Source organism: Corvus moneduloides, chromosome 1, assembly GCF_009650955.1.
Source record: "Corvus moneduloides isolate bCorMon1 chromosome 1, bCorMon1.pri, whole genome shotgun sequence".
Lineage (NCBI taxonomy): Eukaryota > Metazoa > Chordata > Aves > Passeriformes > Corvidae > Corvus > Corvus moneduloides.
This window is the reverse complement of record NC_045476.1, coordinates 71,051,978-71,074,310: the sequence shown is the minus strand read 5'-3', so window position 1 is coordinate 71,074,310 and position 22,333 is coordinate 71,051,978. Positions and strand designations below refer to the sequence as shown.

Here is a 22,333-nt window from a genome sequence, read left to right as displayed (position 1 = left end):
TATCTTCTGTCCTTTGCCAAGACACTAAGCCTGTTTTGAGCATGTCCTATTCCGCTCCATGTATAGTGCTGCCTGAATATTTTCCTTCAATAGTACTTGGGGCTTTGAGCAACCTGGTCTGGTGGAAGCTGTCCCTGCCCATGTCAGGGGAGTTGGAGCTGGATGATCTTTAGGGTCCCTTCCAACCCAAACCATTCTACAGTTCTGTGATTAGCAGACACACCTTCCTGACTCCTCCTTGAGGTCTAACAAACAACATAAAAAAGGCTATTTGAGGTCCAAAATATGTAAGATAATGCTAAGCAGATTGTAAGTCCTGCAGGGTTTTGCTTTTCAAACAGCACACAAGAGATGCCTACAAAAAAAGCCCAGGCAGTAACTACACAGTGGTTTTCATACATTCATCTCCTCCACCATGTTTAGCCCTCAGCTTTCTTAGATGCAGCCTTCAAAACCACTGTAACGTCATCTGAATTCCAGGTGGGGAAAAAAAAAATCTTTTTGATTTTCTACTTTTCTCTGGATTTATTGTTAAAATAGTAGCTTGAATCTCATACTCAAAAATCAGGCTTAAACCTAATTAAAACTTGCAATAACTGAGATTAAAGATATTCTTCTTTCTAAACATTATGCGTATTCTGCTCTAAGATTACTAACTTGGAGTTCTTATAGAGCAGGGTGCACCAGATTGTCACTACTGTGTTCAACAGGGATGCTGAAAGGACAAGAGGAATCTGTGGTGTGATGCCTTTGGGATGCATATGGTGTTCTGCAGTATGGCTGCAGTACAGGAGAGGCTCAGACTTGAAAAGAAGCATAGCTTGAGTTCATTTCAGTTGGAGCGAAGTGATGTGGTTTTGTTTGTACGCAAAGAAACACAAGGATAGCAGTGCAGCTTTTAAGGCTTTTGTCCCTTTAGTGCCAAGGCAGTGGGACCTGCTGGTGTCACACTACGTCCAACAGCAGTCCGTGCTATCAGAATGATCCACCAGTGTGCCATGACTCTGCATGCAACAGCACTTGCAGTCTTTGTTCAGTGGAAATGATGGACTGATACAGACTGGAAGATATCTGGAGCACATCTGGGCAAACCTTGCTGAAAGCAGGGCCATCTCTGGAGCTTCTGTAGGTTTCTCAATCACCTTTCAGATATTACAAGGGACAGACATGAAGGCTCTGGAAGACCAGTTTCAGTGTTTGACTACACTTAGTGCGAGGACTTACTTTGCTTGTATCTGATCAGAATTTCCTTTGCTGCAACTTGTCCATTGCCTCTTGTCTTTTCTTCTTGCATTTTTCTTACATGTAACGGTAGGAGGCTTATAATTCTCAGTTGAATTGGATGTATAAAAAGTGCTGGGTAGAACTTGTTCTTTTCTCAGTGTTACTAGCACATCCCTCAGATCTGTATCGATGCCTAATACTGCAATATGCAGCTGTGTGTCATGGTTTTATTTGCCATGTAGAAGTAAAAAGTAGGCGCTGCACATCCTACCCAGCCTTTATGAGAGGATGGGAGATGTGCAATCTTTAGTTTGACCAACACAGAGAAGAGGATTTCCAAACCAGATGCATTTTCAGATTTATATTTATTTTAATTTTATTTAATTAATTTTTTTAATTTAATTTTATTTAATTATAATTTTAAGCAGTTTAATTAACTGCTGAGTTTAAAAGCAAGAGGTTTCACATCAAATTAGCCTAATTATCAGACTGTTGTGTCAGCAACAGTGCCTTGAAAAGGTGCAATAGATGGATAAGACAGCAGAGGAGCGTGTTTCAGATTTTGCCTTGTTAAGAGGCTGATGAGAACTCCTCTCTAAACATAGGGTGGGTCAGAATGGAATGTACTGGTTCACCTTTACAGAATCCATTCCAATGTCTTTGAACTGAGAAGTTTTGTTGATACCAAAAACACTTGCTGTTTGGTTGCTCAATCAGTAAAAATACACTGATATTGTGGAGCTCAACCATCTCTAGGTCAGCCCACATAAGTTGTCTTTATCATCTTCATAAGATGCCAGGAGACTTGTTTGGTTTTTAAAAAGCTATCCAAATAATGGCATGGAAATCTTGGGAATATATTTCTGATATCAGTCACTCAGCTGTACTCAGAAAGGGTAAGAAATCTTGTTTTACAGAGAACTGCTTCTCACTTCCCCTTCATATTTCAGAACGCAACAACTTGGCTTTGAACTGCAACACGTAAGAGAGTATTTAACTCAATATTTAGCTCAGTCAAGCTTTTAAAAGTTTGTTTCTTCATAAAAGTGTAATTTGGGGATTTTTTTTTCAATTCAGGGCAATTACTTCGTGCTACTGAGGCAGAAAAGGCGAAGATTTGATAATGCTGTCATTTTGGTAGTGCACACAGTGTCTGTATGAAGGCAGCATCATTACACTCAGTCACTTAATGCAGCTCTGAGGTGAGATTGGACTGCCAGGCAGCCCTGCAACAAAAGACAACACAATGTAAAGGACTTCCGCTATAAAAAATTACATCGGGAATTTTATTTTTGTCTACTTAGTCCTTTCTCCCTGCGAGAGGTTCATTAGTCTCCAGTGGAAGATAGAGCATGATTCCTGCCTTTTAAAGAACGATGTCAAAGGGATAATTCTAGCTGCTTTTCATGCAGATACTTGAACACCTGTTTCTCCTTCATTTATCTGCCAAAGAAGATTAGTTCAGGATAACACCTACTGATTTTATGGATTACTGCTGTGGTTTTTTTGCCTCATGGTAATAAAGGTGAATAGCACAAATGGCTTTTCTATAGGCCTTAAGCACAACTATATGTAACAAAATCATAAGATGTGTGGGTTGTATGATAATTTTGGTTTAGCATTAAGCTAAATTTAAGATGCCATCATATGTAACTGTCATGTTTCTTCACAGTGTATTCATTTGAAATGTACACCACCCCCTTATTCTGTAAGCCTCCTCATTACTATGGCAAATTAAAATATCTTGTAGTCAACTAGTTTCAAGGAACCTTGCAATATTTGCACATTATCAATGTCATCTTTTCCTGCTGCTTATTCCTCATTTGCAATTATAATAATTCATGGTATTTCAGCCATCTCCACAGCAACTAATTATGATGGTAGAAATAGACTGACATCTATTGCTATTATGCAATAGAAAGAGGTGAAATTTCACAAAAATAAATCATCCAAACCTTACAGATGTAAAAAAAGGCCAAGATAAAGTTGGAACAGAAGAATATTTAGGTAGAGTTAATCACTAAATGGTTATTTTTTTCTTCACTTATATCTGAAATTTGAAACTACAGCAGTAATATTTTAATTAAGGCATTTATAACAACATCATGGCGTTTTGATAATCTTCAGAAAAATACTTCTAGGTAGTGTCACCTTTGATCCAATGTGTAATTGCCACGGAGCAGTTATTTGCAGTATTTCTGTGGTTCTTTTATGAAGTATTTGTCAAAGTCTGCAGAACAAGTCGACCTTATTCTCTGTTAAAAAACCATCTGCAGTCAGGTCATAGCCCAACACTGGGAAGAATTTCAGATTTCAGGTTCACATTCCACTGTCACTCCACGTACTGCATTGCCAGAAAGCAATTAATAATAATTAAGATTTGTCCAACATGAAATACAGCACACGCTCTTGTAATTCCTAGAACTGAAAGAAACAAAGTAAAATAAAAGAAGTCTTAGTATTCTCTGAAATTAATGAGTGAAAATTCCTGAAGCCAATGTTGTAAAAGGGTTCTAAGCCCACATGACACACTAGCTAGTAAGCTACTTTTGCAACCAGCGCTACACAGGCCGTGAAACCTGAATCCAGTTTTGTAATTTTAGATGTCAGTATGTTGAACCCCGTATTACTTAACAGGTCTGATTTAATCATGCAAGAAAAATCCCCTGACATGCATGGTAAGGAGATAAAATTCAAGTTTCTTTCAAAGGCAAATCAGCTGCCTTTGCACGTTTCCTTACAATTAGATAATTGAACAGTTTTGTGTGTTGGGATCGAGGGTGTTTTCTCCTGATTCATTAAACACATGTTTTAAAAATAAATATACTCCAGGACAGACACAGTGGCTCAAACTACTCATGGTAGTTCAGTATTTTTTCTTGTACTCAGTGGTTATGTTACATGGAAGAATCAGGGTAAGCATCTATTTATCTGACTCCTGACTTAAGAAATCAGATTGCAGCACTCAGAAATTCATTAGCTAAAAGCTGCATCCAAATCAAGCCATGTGGATTTATCCTTTGTGTTGTTCGAGCCAAATTTAGCCTTAATAGATACCTCTTGCAGACAGTTCCACAATGAAAAAAGACACTGTACACAAAAGCACCTTTTTTTCAGTTGCACCCTGACCATTTTTGTTGGGTGCTCTTTATCTTTGGCCTTTCATGAATGAGTGAATGACTGTTCATGGTGTTACAGACCTCTGTTGTGTTCCCCGTTGACTTCTGTCCTTGCTGCAGCAGTGCTTGCTGCAGCGTGGCCTGTGGTGCCGGGGGCAGGTGGTGCATCTCTCTGTGTTGGTAATGGCCCCGACCTGGAGCAACAGGTCATGACCACACTGCGTGAGGGCAGGAGCTCACACCGCTGCCAAAGGCCACTTCATGCATCCAGAAGGCAAAAGCCCTTATGGCATGGGTTTCCCCTCGATCTCTGGGTCTGGAAGCATGCGAGGGCTGTGGGGATTCTTTGAAAGGCTGTGCCAGGCCAAGGAAGCCCCATCTGGTGTAGCTCCCACCAGAGGGTGTGTAGAATATGTGTACTGATGTTGTCCTGTGTTGTGCCTTGATTTTCCTCCAACGGAATGGTCTGGTTTATGCAGTGCACAGCCTAGATGACAGTTACCATGTATTTTTGTGAATATCAGGGGAACCAGGACCTTGCTATAAAAGAAGAGATGATGAAAAAAATGCAGTTCTGCTATTATTCTTTATTTCTCTGGAAGATACCCCATTCCTTTAGTCATGCTTTTTTCATTTTTTCGTAACTTTTTTAGTTCTGATGTATCCTTTTGGAGATGAGTACCCAGATTTGGGTTAGCTGTAGACTATTGCACTAGCACAAAGGGGCTGTATTTATTTCCTAGTAATTTCAGATTTCTGTTGCCTTTTTTTACTGCCTAGAGCATTAGGACGATGTTTTCGAATAATTCTCTGCAGAGTTTCCAAGCACTGTCTTCTGAGTGGGAATGACTAATATAGCTGTTAAGTGTGTAGAGTTAGGGCTGCTTTTTCCCAAATGTCTTTTTTGCTCTTATCAATGTTGAATTTTGTCACACGTCATTTAATATCATAAGAACTTTTGTAGCTCTTTGCAGTCAGCCTTATTTTAGACCGCAGTCAGCAAATTTTGTCATCTCCCTATTGTCAACCTTTCTAAACTGTGTTTTTTGAAGAAGACAGTGAGTAGTGCTACATCCCTCTGCTTATGTATGAGGCATTCCTTTTTGATTTCTACATGTTGTTATTCCACTAGAGCATCTAATGCAATTTTAATTCTTCCAATGACCTTAACGTAGGAGTTTTGGAACTCTGAAGACTCCAACTTGGAACAAGCATCCTTATTCATTGACTTCTGTGAATTTCCCACCTCAAACCCAGGATGATTCTTCTCTCATCTCTCTTCTGTTCTAGGTCTCCCAATTTCTAGCTTTATTCTGTGTAACTGTTGCTAGACTGGTGGTGTGGGAACCAGGCTTCTTACTGGTCTGTAATTCCCAGATGACTTCCAGACTCTAAAGAATAGCGACCTTCTATTTGCCATCACCCACTTTTCTATCTTATCAAGGTTACATGTCACTCAGTGTTCATATTTGATTTCCTGAGGAACTCTAGGAAAAAAACTGTCTGGTCTTGGCAGCTTGCTTCTCTCCATTTTATTGATTTCTTTAAAAAGCTCTCCAAGTGACACTTCACTTAGACTTCCACAGCTCCTTGTAAAGAAGAGTTTCACTCTGCAATTCTGCTGAAGCTCTTCAGGATTAGCACTGCTGTGAAAGATATTTGGCTTGTTTACCATGGCCTTCATCCTTCAGTACCATTGCAACCTTAGATCATCTATGATTCTATGAATTTTCTGTTTGGTTTTCTACACAATGAACAAAGAAAATTCATTAGGTTCTGGAAAGCAGGGATACTTATGCTTGAATACTGAGATATGAGGCTGACAATATTATCTACATTTATAATGTGATTACACTGTAAGAAATGTCCAGACTATTATCATATCTCCTTCACTTCACTGTCCTTCTTGCCTTCTTTTTCAAATTTGCTTCTTATATCAGTAATTCATTTCAAAACTGTTACCATCTAAACATGTTTTGTATCTTCATCTCTGTCTCCCCATCCCAGACAAGCATCAGTACTGTGTTTTTGCACACACACACAAAAAGCACTAAGATAACATAAGAGTAAAGATGCCTTATTTCCTCAAATATCTTCAACATTTGCTGGAGAGGAGCATAAAACAATGTCATCATTGGTGGTTTTTTCTAAAGATATCTCCTATTGAAATAATGGAATAATTCATACTACAAGCAGGATGTTGCATGCCAAATTCTCATGAAGCTGTTCTGCATTCATGTTGCTGTAACTGGAATCACAGTCTGGTCCTTTTTCAGTCTGTTGATTCCAGAGGACTGCCGTGTATAATGGAAAGTTTCCCTCCATCTGGGAATGTTATCTTTTCACCCCAAAGAAGCAAAAAAAAAATGTCAAACCAGGACTCTGAATGTGTAAAACATGCTGAAATTGCATGGTGGGCCTTTACTTGAACTGTTATCAGCTACCAAGCCAGAAAGCAGACTGCACTATTTTGGGAGATAAGGCGCTGGCGTTAAAGACACTTTGGGGTTTTTTTCAGCATTATGTACCAGCCAGCTAGTGCCATTGCACAGGCTGGAAATATCATCCAAATATAATTGCTGGATGGTGTGACAGCTGCAATTCAAGAATCTTCTTATTTTGGAGGAAGTGTTTGTTGCTTTGTGATTCAGTCATTCCTATAATCAAGGATTAAATGAATTATTTCCTGTTTGGCTCCTAACAGAGGTCTGTGTTGAAGGGTTGATGCCAGTTCATTCCAATAACAAATGCATTTTTAATTTGTGTGTGCTTAGTCAAGATTTTCTGGGTGTACAACAGTAGTGATGGTTTCTGAGAAGTATATGAAATATTCATAACATCTCTCTCAAAATGGTGCTAAGCCAACTTCAGATTTAAGTAGGTATTTCTTAGTCACAAGCTGTGCTTTGTATCATTTATTTTTAGTAGAGGTACATGTGGACACAGATAAACAAGTCCCCATCTATTTTCTGTGTCAGTTTGGGAGGCTATGGTATACTAATTATTCCAGTGTAAGTGGAAAACTGTAATTTACTTCAACAGTGTTTGAGTAATGTGCAGATATATTTTAAATATATTTAAATCCCTTTCTGGTGAAGTAGGAGCATCCAGCAGAGCAGGCTTTTTCAGTGTAGCCAAAATAGAATGTTATTAGGGAGTAAAACACTGGATTTACACATCTGTCTGGCAGTGGGTACCAGGCAATACATGTTTGTAAAGTTACAGGTGTAAGGTAAACTCAAGCTGTAAAACTACACAGCAGTTGGCTGTTGCTATAGGAAGAGTTGTGCTGCTTGTCTTACCAAGTACAGGTCTCTTTTCTGTCAGCGAGGTGATCCCCCCAGCTGGCAAACGAGGGGACCAAATACTGGCCAGTAGCTTGGTTGTCATCTCCAGGTGGTCTGTCCAAGCATTCTTTTGGCTTTCTTATCATCAGCCTGCCACTGTTTTGGTTTTGTCTCAGAATTTTTCCACCCAGGAAAGCTGACACCATCACCTTTAAAAGTTACTCTGAAGAATCCAGTTTCCTGACATCTGCTAGACATCTTTATGTAAACTGTGCTCTGTATTTTGCCATCTGGAAGGGTTGTTGGATGAGGAGCAAATCCAAAAGCAGCAGCTTGCCTGGGTAGTTCTATGCCGTGTGTAAACTCTGTTATGGAGAGAACTCTCCAGAGAGTCACAGGAGTCGTTATCTTACTCAAGTAATGCCCACCATGGTTTTTGCTTTGAGGAAGGTCCCTTGAACTATTATGCTGCAGAATATTGCAAATAGACATAACTGCTGTTACAGATGACACTGCAGTATCCCTACTGCAGTATCATCGTTCTGGGAACCATCTCCTCAGATGTAAAGGAAACACCTTGCAGATATCTCACCCAGCTCTTCACCCATTTGCTTTTAGCACAGTTTTTGTCTGTTGTACGTACAGAAATCTGAGACTGCAAGGTACCTAAAGCAAGTTGAGTCACTTGGAAAAAGTTCCTTGGGATGTACAACTGCTGCTGATGTTCCCACGTATTTTTTTCAGATGGCATCACTCATCTTGTCCGGTTGCAAAGGTTTGATGTGTGGAACCCATATTCTTAGTGTTCCTTTGATACTACACCTTCTGCACACATTGTTACATGGACACCCACTGGGGAAGCCATCATTTGGGAAAATGTAAATGGATCTCCTACCATAAGGATTGCATCAGTTGCCTTCTGCTGGTGCTTAGGACATAACCTCATTGCAGTAAGAGCCGTGGTAATCACTATGGTCAATTTACCTTTAACATAACTACAGCATACATAGGGTGCTGGTACCAGTATGGATTTAAGCAGGGGCTATTCTAGTCTGCCAGATTTCTTGCTTGGATTAAAGCCTTCTAATTCCTCACTACTGTTCTTGATGCCTAAATTGAGAAGTCTGCGAGTGCCAAGTTACGGCTTTTCACTCTGCAGTCACACTGTATTTGCAGAGCAGGTGTACGTTAAGATATGCTGTTACCTTGTTGCAAATTTCTTTAATTAAGATACAGAATCTCCTTTTTCATGAAGCTGTGGAAAGCAATACCTGTTGGTGGCTCAGCTTGCCGGTTCTTGACCTAGTATTACCTAGGAATTAATGAAAACACTGTGCAGCAATTCAGAGGGAAGAACAAAAGAAATGCATTTTCTTCATTTTTTCTCTCTTCTGGTTGGCTTTCTGAGAGTCTCCCTAACTTCTCAAGTGTGACTAGTAAAGCAGTTATGTATAAAAGGTATAAAAATGCGAGTCTTTCCAAAATCCTATTGATAGATTATCACAGTTCACCAACACAGTGGAGTTCTGTTTTGCTGTTTATTAGCTGGGCAGCTGTGGGTGGTAACATTTTTCGTAAGGTGTCTACAATCTTGTTTTCTTTTCAAATCCACTTTCTTAGGGCTTTTTTTCAAACACACAGCTTTTGTTACGTTTGTCAAGATATCTTGTTTTATCTCCTATTTTCATGCATTCATTTTCTGCCAGGCTCTCTCAGCTTTGCCTGTGAAATCCATTATGTTGGGTTTCTTTGGATCTATTGAAGTGACGTCCTTTCCCTGGGAAGACACCTTCTTTGACTGATGTTTTTCAGTCCTTCTGTATGAAAAAAAATACAGTCCATCTGTTTTTGGATTTCTTTAGTACAGAAGGAATTAAAAATTATCATGGTAGAGTTGTTCAGATATAATTTTTGCTTTTCCTTGTGTTTGCTGAATTTCTGGTTGTATGCTATATTTCTGAATTGTGTTACTGTATTGTGATCTTACTTAGTGTGGTTTGCAGTGTTTTGATTAGGTTCTGCAATTCTGTGTTTGCTGATTTGACTTTGCATCCACTTTTCTCCCAAGTCTGTCCTCTGGCAGTTTAGTGTAGTAATGGTCAGTACAAGTCTAGAGTTTTCTTAAGGCTGCTTTCACTTCTTCCCCAGTTTTACTTTCTGTCTCAATCAGTAAGGAAGAGATGATTGAATTTTTATCTGCAGTTACCAGGTGAGCCAACTGTTATACCTCCTAAACTCTTCCGATTAGTAACTAGAAATTTTACCTGCACTCTTAAAGGAATGTGTATATTTTTACTGTGTTATTTCAAAGGCTTACCTGTCACAAGTGAAGATTTATCATGCTCCCAGTCCAGTGCTGCTAACTGGAAATGGATCATTGTCTTGAGCTGGTCCGAATTTGAGTGGAAGCAGGATGCCCTGACACCCTCTTCTCTATGCTTTTACATAGTCATAATCTAAAATAAATCCAGTTGTACTTGCAAGACTGGAAATGAAATAAAATAAATCACTGGGGGGGGGGGGGAGGAGGGGGAAGGAGTGGTTTATTTTTACTTTTGCCTCTTTTTCCTGTTATTTTATTTGCCTTGATTACAGTAACAAATTTTAAGTCTAGAAGGGTTGTTTCCTAGCCTACAGTGTTGGCCCCTGGTCGCAAAACAGGTGCTGTTAATGCTTTGCTACTGGTGTAGCAGGTGACACGCCAAGTTGTTTCAGCTTGTCTGTACCTCACTTTTCCACCTCTATAATGATGATCCTGGTTCACTTAAAAGAGTGTTTCGAGTTATGCATTAGTGTGGCATCAATGCTGTGGGGTTTTTCTGTGTTATTAGTTTGTCTCGTAGCACATGCCACAGAAGTTTTCCAAGTGATTCATATACTGAAGGTGGTTTATTTGGTCAGCTGATTTGGAGAGGTATTTCTATACGCTTTTTAGAATCAAGCTTAACCTTTTCTGCCAGCTTATTTTTCTCCTTCTGATGTTCAGAAGAAGACTATGTTATCTCATAGAATGGCAGTGCTAGGCTAGAGTCAGAACAAGGAATGTCATGGGTAGACACAGACAAAAACAGGGTCCTGATCCTGTCTAGGTAGTAATCTGTCTGAATTAGATTTTGTAGATAGTACTGCTGCAGGAAAACCCAGTACTAGAGATACTCACAACTTCTGTAAAGAACTTTAAATCTCAAAGATTCAGAAACCTGTTGGAATATTTTTACTTTCCTCAGGCTTCAAGAGACATATGCATGTTTGAAGCCAAGCAAAATTCATATTTAGCAATGAGCAAAGCAATACAGTTATTTCAACCAAGCTATGTTTTGGCATTGGTCATACCCCAAGCTCACAGCAGCAGTGCTGGGTGTCATGCCACAGCTATTAAAACAATCCCAAAATTAATGGAGCTCTCTGTGAGCTGGCACATCTACATTTTCCTCAGCTATGTCTAAGACTTTCATCTACAGCAGCGTTTCTTTTCTTAAAACTACTCTCTTCAATCAATTTTGATTTCAGGAGTATATTCAGCCTTATTTTTATGCATCTTTATCTTAGATTCCTTTACAGTCAGTGAAGCCTCACAGGCACTTCCAAGGTGCGGTTCAGCCTTGTTTAGATTCTTACATTAGTCTGAGGTTAATCATGCCCAAGACTTGTTCTTAATATGTAAGGAGGCCAACTGAGAGGCAGAAGCCCACACTGTAATAATTTGTATCAGCTGAATCCTGCTCCATTTGATTTCTAAGAAAGCCTACATAGTTGGGAAAATTTCAAGACAATGTAACATTTTTTAATACATAACCCATCACATTTGAAAATCTCTTCTTCCTTATAAATCTAAAGAAAATATTGATGGTTGTTTATCTAAACACTGTGCAAAGCAATTGGTTTGCTTGTTTCTAATTATTCAGATCTGAATTATTAGCAAAGCAGATTCCTACTGAAAGCAAGTATAATTGATGCACCAGAAAGCTTCTGCTCTCAGCTTCTTCCTTTAGCAACCTTTGCTTTCTAAAATCATCATGAAAATTATAGTGGCCTTTGAAAGGAAGAATTCATGGAAACCATCCCCCAGTGATTTTTAAGACAAAGGCCAAGGACAACGTCAGAAAAAAAGTAAGTTTAAGATCCAACTGGCCAGCACAGACTGGGATTTAGTTTCAGTTGTCAGATGAAAAGGGCAGGACTTGTTTATTCAGTCCGTCCCTTGGTTTAAGCAGCAGCATGACAATTGCTGCAAAAGAGGACAGTTTATTATTATCTTGTATAATAATATTTATTATTAATTTATTATTGTTTCATATAGATGCAGGTTGGAATAGTTCATCTGAGATGTTTTTGTCCTGGAGGGAAGGATGGGAGGACAGAAAGGTTGTCTTTCCTGACTGCATAAATTCCTCTTTGGCTGGTTAGTGGAGCAGCAGAAGCGCTTGGCACAGAGGCAGCGGCGAGCTTCGCCTTCGCAGCTGGAGGAGCAGCCCACAACCGCTGCCATCACGGAGCACAGCAGCCTATTAAAGGAATAAAGACAAAACTGTGTTTGATTTCCAGAATGGAGGGGCAGGAACTCCTCCTGACCCTGTCAAGGCTTTACTGATCTTAATGGGTCTGCCACAGAGAAAAACTCTGCTTCAACAGCAGAGGGGTGCTGCTCCTGAGGGACAAGTTCAAAAATACCAGCTCAGAAACATTAATAAAAACATTTCCCACTGTTTCTTCATCAAAGCATAAAAGAAACAGAGTACTGCATAGCACACTGGCAAAATCTATACACTTCTACCATAAGATACACATAGGCTCATTTCTATAAACTAGTAACCGAGAGTTTCTTGGAGAGTGGATGAATTTGTTACAGTAACTAGTTTCTGGCATAAGTAGATCCCATAAAGAGGGCTTAATGCTTATTTCTAATCTCCTGGAAGGTTGTACAAATGAAAAAAAATGAGGTTAATCACCTAGGAAAATCACTAATGAAGTAATACATCTTTTCTTAAATATTAGTTATATTTCATTTTTTCCCATCACAGAATTGACACAGTTCTGATGAATCAAGGATTAATTCAAAGGTTTATATTTATCCTCTGCTGTGAATGGATTCCTTCTCAGTGGAGAGTGAATGAATTTATTTTATACCAGCTTTCTGCTTGAAAAGAAAAACCCTTCATAAAAGAACTAGCAATCTTTGCTGGAGAAATCCAGCCCAAGAACAGCATTTCATTGTTCAGGCTGTTAGATCCTAATGAGTTCTGCATCTAAGTGCTTGTATTTTTTCCCATCTGATCAGCAGTAGCATAGCAGGTTATGCTCTTAAATGTACGACACTTGTTTGGGAAGAAGAATTGTATTAAAGAAAGGCAGTATGTTCCATAGTTTTAGTATAACATCTGTTATTATCATTCAGTGCTGCTCTTAGCCCAGCATGCCCTTCCTCTAAATATCTTATTAATTAAACTGGCTTAGTAGGAAAATAATTAATACTGTAAGTCCTGTACCTACTTAGAAAGGATTTAGAAACTGAAAAAATTTATTTTGTCTGAGCTTCAGCTTGAGGGTTGTGGGTTTTTCATTCTTGAGCACAAGCAGATTACAATAGGGAGTATCTGAAAAGCCTATATTCAGTCTTCCAAATATATCCAAAGATATTCTATCTTTGAAATTCTGCAACTGCAAAAATAGTCCACTACTTTGAGAAGTCTTGGTCACTACTGGAGGGTCTTCCTCAGCAACTGGTTTGGAAGAGACACTCCTGCACTTCTTCTAAATGTCCTGGTAGCCCTTTTTAACACCTGATTCCCCAAAAGCCTTAACTCCAGTCTGCAAAATTACTGTGTTTCTTACCAGTACTATGATAATGTGGTGGGACCTCCTAGCCATGAAGTCAGTAGTAATGCTGCTACCTTGCATAACCAGCTCTTGACTGAGCAGGAGGGTGAGTCAGTGCACCCAGGTGGATGCCAGTGAATTTGTAAGATGTGGATCAGTTACTTAGCTCACTATGGTCAAGTAGAGAAATAGAATTTGCTTGTGCTTTTGTTCTGGGGATAGTGCTGCTGTCTATATGCAGAAACTGCTGCTTTGCTGCTGATTGTCCCAGCTTGGTTTCCCACTGAAGAGCAAGTTCAGTTTGCTGCATATTCTAACAGAAAATTACACTTTTTGAGACCTATTGGAAAAGGTGCTGGGTGCCACCAAATTGTTCTTTAAACTCAGTCAGAGTTTTAACAATTTCTTTAGTGGGAGAAGGCTCAGGAATTAGCTGCATCTTATTCTGGCTTTTTTTGGAAGGTCTGAGGGCAGCTATTCTTAAGGAGGAAGAAGAAAAAGCTTTAACTGCTTTAAATGTACCAGAACAAGAACCCCTCAGCACAGGGAAAAGGCAGCTTGGGGAGAAGTCTGCAGTGTGACTCCAGAGTTTGATTGTTGGGCCTTTTTTTTCAAAAGCGTATTAGAAACTTCGAAATCACTGTTTCATTGCAAGTTAGTTGAGGTGCCTAAAGCTCTTCTTCAAATGGGTTTAAGGCACTCTGGAAAATGCTATGGCTATTATGTTAACAACCTCCAAAATCAAACTGCATCATGTGGCTGGTTAATGGTTAATGGGGCCTTGTGCTTCAGCAAAGGGACCTGCCTTAATTCTGATCCATGCTGAAGTTCAGACAGTGTGTCTCTCCCTGGGGAGACCAGGGTTTTTAATGAGCTTCTGGCTGTACATACTGGTCATCTTTGTCCCAAAGAATAGGTGTTCAAAACTGATTTTAAAAGCAGGGAAGCCTAAATTTATCCTATGGAGAAGAGTGAAGCAGAGCTGGCCTTGTTCATACTGAGCCCTAAGTGTCTGGCAGCAAGTAAGTTGCAATGAGCGCAGTGTGCCGGTGTAGGCATGGCTAATTCACCAGATATATGTGTCCCTGTGAGAACAGTCAACACAGAGCAGTACCAAGAAAGGTTGCACCCTCCTGTTTTCAAGGAAGGAGAGAGGGTTTCCAAGCTTCTTTTGCTTTAAATCTGCCTCGGGCAGGCTGGGGATGCTAAGTCTCAGTTCATCTGTGTGTGCGTGCATCTGTGCTGGGTCTGATAGAGGAGCATATGGCAGAAGCGATTTGCCCTTGACTGTGCCTCTATTTTGGCAGGCACAGGCATGTTTCTCACAGAGCGGGTGCAGTCACAGCCACTCCTTCACATCCCTTCATGTGCCCCTGGCTTGCTGGCTTTCAGATCTTTGCCTGCGTGCATGTCCTTTGTGGCATTTTGGTTAATTGGACATTGTTTTAATTACTCCTGCACTAAAGAAACATGTATTTTCTATCTGTCGTTTTGCTGCCTCAGTGACCGCGGTCTTCAAGCAGCCAATACAGAATTTGAGCTGTTCAGATCTGGTGTAAATTGCAGTGGCTCTCTTGGAGTTTCCCTCCTTTACATTTCTTTAGGAGAAAACACCACTCCAGGGAAGAGAAGGCTCTATTAAACAGCTCATTTTTGCAATGTCCCAAACACCTTGATCTGCCCTCACTGGAGGAAGTGGCAAAGAAGCCTTGGCTTCCATTCTCTTCCACAGCCTGGATACAGTCCGTGGCCATGTTCTTGGCCACATCTTTCCTTGGTTTGAACCTTTGTGTTGCCTTCTTTCTTACCCTTCCCTCTCCAGCTTCTGCACTAAGTTCCTTTTTCTCCCTTTGCTGTCTCTAATTCTCCACAGAAGTCAGAAATGCTTGGCTCATGTGTCAAAATCAAGCAATGGGTGTGCAGACATGCCCTCAAATCAGTCTATCACCGTTTCTGTCAATAACAGCCACACTACAGCAGCAGACAGATTCTCTGGACTGCCAGTAGCCTTTATTTCGAGATGCTAAACTGCCACTGACTTGAAGAGGAGAAAGAGCATTTTTTTAAATGCCTTTAAAAGGCATGGAGCCTTTTAAAACAATAATTTCCCTTCTATTTATATTGACCCTTATCCTTTGCTTACAGCTTTGGAAAGAAAAATGTCAATGAGGCAAAGCAGAGAGGAGCTTATAAAACGAGGCGTGCTGAAAGAAATTTTTGATAAAGGTAAGTGTTCTTCTTTTCACAACAGTAAATTGACATCCCGTATAGTTTTATGGCCAGATGTTACATAATTGTAACACCAGGAACCAGGAATAGAGTTCTGAATTGCAAGACTGTGCCAACTAGGATCTCTAAACACTTCTCTTGACTTTGACATGGTCTGGCCGTCTCTGTTGGATGCGTGTGATAGTTACTTCACAAATGAAAATGAAAACTAATCAGAAATGTAAAGCAATAGAAATAAAAATGACAGCAATAGGCAGTAGTCACTGACTACAAAAGAGCAAAGCATCCAGACTGTGGAGAAATGTAGTGGGTTCGTGCCTCTGTGTGTTGCCATTGTCTGGTTGAGTCACTTTGGGATTAACTGTTGCGGAAAAGGGAAACATTTAAAGGTTTTAGATCCTGATGAGCACAAAGCAATGTACTTTCCCTTGAAACAGCTCGGAAGAGATAATAATTCCTTGTTCGGGATAATTAATTTGTTGAGTTGGTATTGTTGAGTTTGTAATGTCTTACTTACGCAAAATGCCACTGTTTTACAATCATAATTGTTTTACACTGGTAACACAATACATAGTTGACATCTATTACATATATGTCAGTCTTTGAGTGCAGCTTTTATTTGTTTTGCTGCTTTCCTTGTAAATAACTAAGGCAATTAATTCAACAAATTATATAAAAACATAAGAAAGTTACCTCCTAATCACAGTAGAACTTACGTATATGCTTAAATAATAGCCTAAATAATTAGAAATCTAGAAGGTTTTGACAATAGCAGTACAAAATCTGGTAGAAATAATAGAAGTTAGAAACTTTCACAGATATTGGAAGTATACTCTACTTCATAAATTCAGGAGCATTTAAATCTGCTACCTACTTTTTACTCTAGCTTATTAGGAATTTAAAAATTTACTAACCCAGGCTGGTAATTTTTTTAAGTGAAAAACATACAATAACAGCAGAAAGGTGCTTATCATTAAATTTTACGGTTTCTACCAGTTGCGTGTTGTAGTGTGCTCTCACTATGACCTGCTGGCTTAGAAATCATCCTAGACACAACTTCAGAATAAAAATAACTCCTGGCAATAGGTTTGCCCTTCTCACTGCTTTGTGTAGTGCACGTTTCATAGTGTGACTCAGATCGGACCCGCAGCCAGCAAGGCGTGGTCCAGGCTGTCACACCAAGCAATCAGTGCCTCAGCTAACTCGGAAAACAGCCTTCAGTCACACCTCTGTCCCAGGTGTGACCTCCTTCATCTCTGCCTCACAACCCACATGTAGCCACCTTCTGAACCATCCCTACATACACCTAAAGGCATCCCCAGGAACAATCTTTTCTGTGAAGTCTGACTCTGCCATCCATGTTGAAGCTTGGGGAGATTCCCCTTGTATTGCTACTAAAGCACTACAGTTTTTTCTATTGATCAAATAATGATGTAGTTTGTAAACTTCTGTGTCATCTTGTGAAGCAGATACTAAGTTGTCTGGAGGTATTTGAAAGAAAGAAATTACTTCCTCTTTATAGTAATTTTTCACCTTTACGAAGCTGATATGGAAAGAAAGAGGTAGGGCAGAGAAGAAAGTGGTAATACACAAGAATAGCAGCAGTAATCAAATAGCTATGATGATACAAGGGTATGAACAAGGCAAGATGTGTAGAGCAAAAGCATTATTTCCTTCAGCAGTGTAATAATCTGAGAGTAATTCTAATAAAGAATATATCTCACTGAGAACCTTAAGTGAAAGTAACATTTTCTTTGTAATTCCTGTTAGGTAACCTCTAATCCTTCAAGAAAGCAACAGACCTTTAGCATTTCCTAGCAGAACGCTTTATTTGATTATGGTAGCACCTTCCATGCCAAGAGGCATCTTGCACAGACAGGAGGTGTAAATCTCTTTGTATCCCTTTCCTAAGAGGTGGGCAAAGCAGGCAGAATCAGCCTGTGAGTAGTTTTGGCTTTTTCTTTCTTTAAAAACTCATACCGATCAAAGGAAACAGTGTGGACAGACTGACCCAAGAACAAAAATTCTTGCCATGTGCTTAGTGTTGGTTTTGTCATATCTTCTATGTTGAAGAAAAACATAATTATCTGGTTTGTTTGCCTGCTGTTTAATGTGACACTCTGACCTGTTTGCTTCAGGATTTGCTGGCTTTTCAGAGGACTTCGTGTCACCTAGCAGGTGAAAGTTACCAGAGTGCAGTAAGTCACAGTATTCACTTATGGGAGAGTCACTGCAGTCCACCTGCTATATTTGGAAAACAAGAAATGCTGTTATCACTTCAGTGACCCCCACACTTAAATTAGTCAAGCGGAGCTGCTCCAGACTGAACTGCAGAGAGCTCTTTCCTTGATAAGGGCCACACTCATGACAGAATCGGTTTCTCTTACCTTCCATTTCTAGGGGTCTGTGACTTGAGTAGTCTGAAAATGTAGGCAAAGGTTATAATTTTTTCAAATACTCTGTACTTTTGGAAAATAGTAAGTTGAAGTAGTACCTGATGAAGCTCCTGTTCTTACAGTTTGTGAGAAGGTAGTGCCGAGAGGTTAAAAATACCTCTTCCACCTGCATCGCAGAACATACCTCAACATTTAGAAAAACTCATATTTTTTCTGTTCCGTTGCTCCTACACATAGGTACACACCTTGATTTTCACACAAAGGTGTAACTGTCCCAAAAGCATCTGTCATTAGAATTGCCCGCTGTTTCATGCTGCTGGTTAAAGAATTAAATCTACTTGTAGTATTTTGATACCTCTTCTTCTTTCTGAATGTAGATGAGATTGCCTGTAGTGAGAAATTTCTGAATATGAGTGTGTACTGATCACTTACTCCAAAGGCAATGATGCAATGGTTTTTGAAGGGAACATGGGCAGTCTTCATCTTTTACATTCTTGTATTTTTATATGCTCTATCTAATCAAAGTGATGGATTTAGACTTAAATTTCAGGTAACCAGAGTCCCGACAGGATTTGGACATGTTGCACTTACACACTAAGGCAGATTTTGTGACAACAGTATGTGAGAACAAACTTGAAGAAGTGGTTTTGGTAATGCAGCAAGGAGGAAGGCATGGCAGCCACTGGAGAGCCAGTTGTGCTGCAGTGAAATTGAAAGGTTTTGAACTCCTCCAGAAACAGCCTGTCTCAAACTCCATGGGATCCCACAAAATCAGGGATCTGCTTAGGGACTGAAGTTGTGGAGGATCCCAGCTACTGTGCTAAGGTAGTCGCCAAGGCTAAGAAACAGTTCCAGGGGCAAGTCTTGACTACATGCAAGAACACTCAATTTTCCATTCCCCGGGGTCATGGCAGAGAAGGACAATGAATTTTACTCTGCCCTTCCTAGCCTTTGCCATCAAGAATTCTTGCTTGCCCTGTCTACTTGAGAGCAGACAAGTACTGAAGGAGACAACCCAATCCAAAAATTAACCCAGGATTTCAAACTGTCCATTTTGACTTCTGTCATTCTTCTGTCAAAGGAATGTGTGAGCGTGGCACTTTTCAGATGTGCAAAAAGTTGCATAGTCCAAAGGACTCAGAGTAAAAGACACGGTGAGAGGGTAGGCGGAGCTACAACAGGAGGAGCACAACAGGACTGGTCTATGTCAGTCAGCGTGACACACTGTGGGCTGCTTCACACCAGGCAATGTTTTTTAAGTACCTGAGAGTGGAAGTGGCCTGTGTGTTCAGGGGTACAAACCATGCTGAGGAGCCACATGTGAGGTTTTGAACACATCTTCTATGTATCTGGGCCTTCTCCCTGTGCTGTTGTTTTCACTTGCTCTAAGGCGAATCACTGTGTCTGAGTAGTGTCCTCTGCATCAGAGAGTTTCCTCTGAGGTCCTGTTTCTTCAGTGACTTCAGGTGTGCAGAGTCTCCTGAGTAAGAGAAGAGCAGCCTTCACATGCTCTCTTGCTGCAGAGGTCAAGCTCCCTCATGGACCCATCCAGTTTCATGCTCAGCTGATGTTATTAAAGCTCATGGACTTACGGGAAGTTATTCTCCGCTAAGTAGCACCAGACTCTGAAAACAGCAAAGGATTTAGCAAGTCTGAGAACAAAAGATTACATATGTTATCACTGTGCAAAATTAACCTTAAACTCATAGCCGGTTCCTGAAAACAGATCAGTTCATCCATGTATATGTAATAATTGCATTACCAGGATTCTTCCCATTTGTATGTCAGCCAACTGGAATAGCTTTAATACTTTGAAAATAATAAGTAATTTGCCTTTTATATCTGGTTGTCAAGCATATCTCTGATGCAGGATTAATTCACACTAAGATGCTCTTCCCTCTACAAATTATTTTTTCCTCATCTTTGATCTGTTTGCTGTACTTGAGCAACTCCCCATGTAGCTCTTCTTTAAGCAATACCTGATTTAGGATGTGTATTTCAGTCATGATTCTGTGCCATGTCTGACGATTTCATTCAAAGCCAAGGACAAGTTTTAGAGTCTAAATCAAGATAATCAGATGTAAGATTTAAAAAGGTTATGCTGTCAGCACAGAAAGCTGCCATGCTTTAGTATGATGACAAAAGGAAAAAGCCAAAATTTTATCTTACATTTTACTTTTTTTGCAATCATAAGTCTTCATTGGTCATTCAAATGGTGTTTTCTTAAATCATGCTAATATACCTTGAGAAGCACATAGCACACTTAAGACAGTAGGATTTCAACGTGCTCAGCATATCACAATAGGCATCTCAATGAAAAATGTGTAGTCATCCTTCCAAAGAGCAAACGTTACTGGGTTTGTCATGCATACTTTTCTCATAGTTACAGTCAAATTTAGTCTGAATTAATGCACTGAATTAATGAATATTTTGCTGGACACAGTTGCTGCCTTTCATTCAAGAAGCAGATGCTCTACATAAGAAACAGTTACGCTCTTTTGTGAAACCAGGTAACTGAGAGAACATCTGTCCTTATCCCAAACACATCTAAACATGTGTGTCTTTATCCCAAACACATCTAAACATTATGAAAGGGAGGCAGAGCCAGCGCAGAATACATAGCATTTCTACCCCAACAGCTAAGTCAAAAAATGTTCAGCTTAAATACTGGCTGAACTGTTTTTGATTTTTGTTGCCTAGGGAAGTAAACAGCTTTGTACAGAACGACCACGGCAGTTAAAACGGAGGCTGTGCTGCAAACAGCCAAAGCCTTTAGCTTTGGTTCATGTTGCCACCTTTTAGCCAGCTCAATTGATTGCTCTCAAAGCCATGGGTCAGGTTTCAGTCTAGTATGATGTGACTGCATTACCATAATAGCTCTCTGGGTCTCCAAAAAGCCTCCAACAAAACCAGGGAAGTCAAGACCTTGGTATTTATAATACTTCCAAAATAAACAGGAGACCATCTTCACTCACTGTAGAGAAGCTTTAAATGGTAGAAACATAATTCTGAATAGTTATCATATAATGTATTTTCAGACTTGTTAATTGCTGTGTACTAGCACTAAAATGAGACAACTTTTTTCTCTTTTCAGTATTGTTTTCCAAAGTGGTTTGCACATCTTAGCCCTGTGAGGGGAAAATGTGCGCTCATTTGACTGATGTACATCTCTACTCAGTACATTGAGCAGTAATATGGCTAATCAGTGGTGCCCAAAAATCTAAAACCATATTCTGAAATCCTGAGTTTCATTTCTAAAAGTAATTTAAATGCTTAGTAAAATTGGGTTCTGCTTACTTGCCTGTTGGTTTTTAGTCTTACAGGTCACATTTCAGTTATATTTTCAGGCTTCCATTTGTAACCATAGGGGCTGAACACTTTGCTTTGTAAAACTCTTAATTGTGATGTCCATGTAGTCATTGCCTCCAGGTACCAGAGTGCTGTGCTTAACAAGTTCGGAGATAAAAATCATGCAGGTTGACACTATAGAGAATAATCTGAATCCTTTCTTCTGCTCTTTGTTATTTCTAATGTGAAGTGGTGTTTGATAGGAAAGAAAATGCCAGCTGCTGTCACAGAAATTTTTCTCAGATAGAGGAGATATTATTAGTAACTATAAAAACAGGCTTTCTAAATGGAATCTGATATATCCCAGCATGAAGACCTTACATCAGGCAACTATAAAAATTATTCTCTCCCTTACATAAAATGTGGTTATTTGTATGTAAAATAAGGACATACCCCTGTGATTTTGCTTGTGTCCCTTATAGCATGAAAGTTGGTGTAGGGAAAGATAATAATTCTTCTTGTTGTTATTATTAAAATATTATATATTGCATACAGTATATATTAATATTCTTTAAGAAAGCTTCATATCTTCAGTTCCAGCCCACTATCATTCCTGACTTCCCAGATTCAACAGAGAGAGAGAAAACAGATTTTTTTTGACATTGGATGGGACTGCATGTCCACATGGGTCAAGGATGGTCAGGAAGAAACCAGCTTAGACCATGGTTCATAATGACCATCCCAGCATAGAGCAAAAGATCATACAGATATTTGACATAAATTATATGTTACCCCAGAGGTGCTACCACCATCACTGATGGGCTCAGCCTTGGCCAGCAGTGGGTCCAGCTTGGAACTGGCTCCGTCAGACATGGGGGAAGGTTCTGGCAGCTTCTCAAAAAAGTCACCCTTGTAGCCCCCGCTGCTATCAAAACCTTTCCACATAAACCCAGTGCATGTATACACAGAAGAT

At 39.7% G+C, this 22,333-nt stretch overlaps 1 protein-coding gene across 8 annotated transcripts in view; it reads left to right on the top strand.

Annotated features, from left to right (window-relative positions):
• The window catches only part of PHACTR1 (phosphatase and actin regulator 1), a 308,524-nt gene that overhangs the window by 215,525 nt on the left and 70,666 nt on the right, over positions 1-22,333 (top strand). The window contains exon 6 of one of the 8 annotated variants that reach the window (XM_032115284.1): positions 15,593-15,673. The exons of the other annotated variants lie outside the window; for them this stretch is intronic. Within the exon in view, the coding sequence (XP_031971175.1) occupies positions 15,593-15,673 (81 nt within the window). The remainder of the gene's footprint in view (positions 1-15,592; positions 15,674-22,333) is intronic. 8 annotated transcript variants of the gene reach the window in all.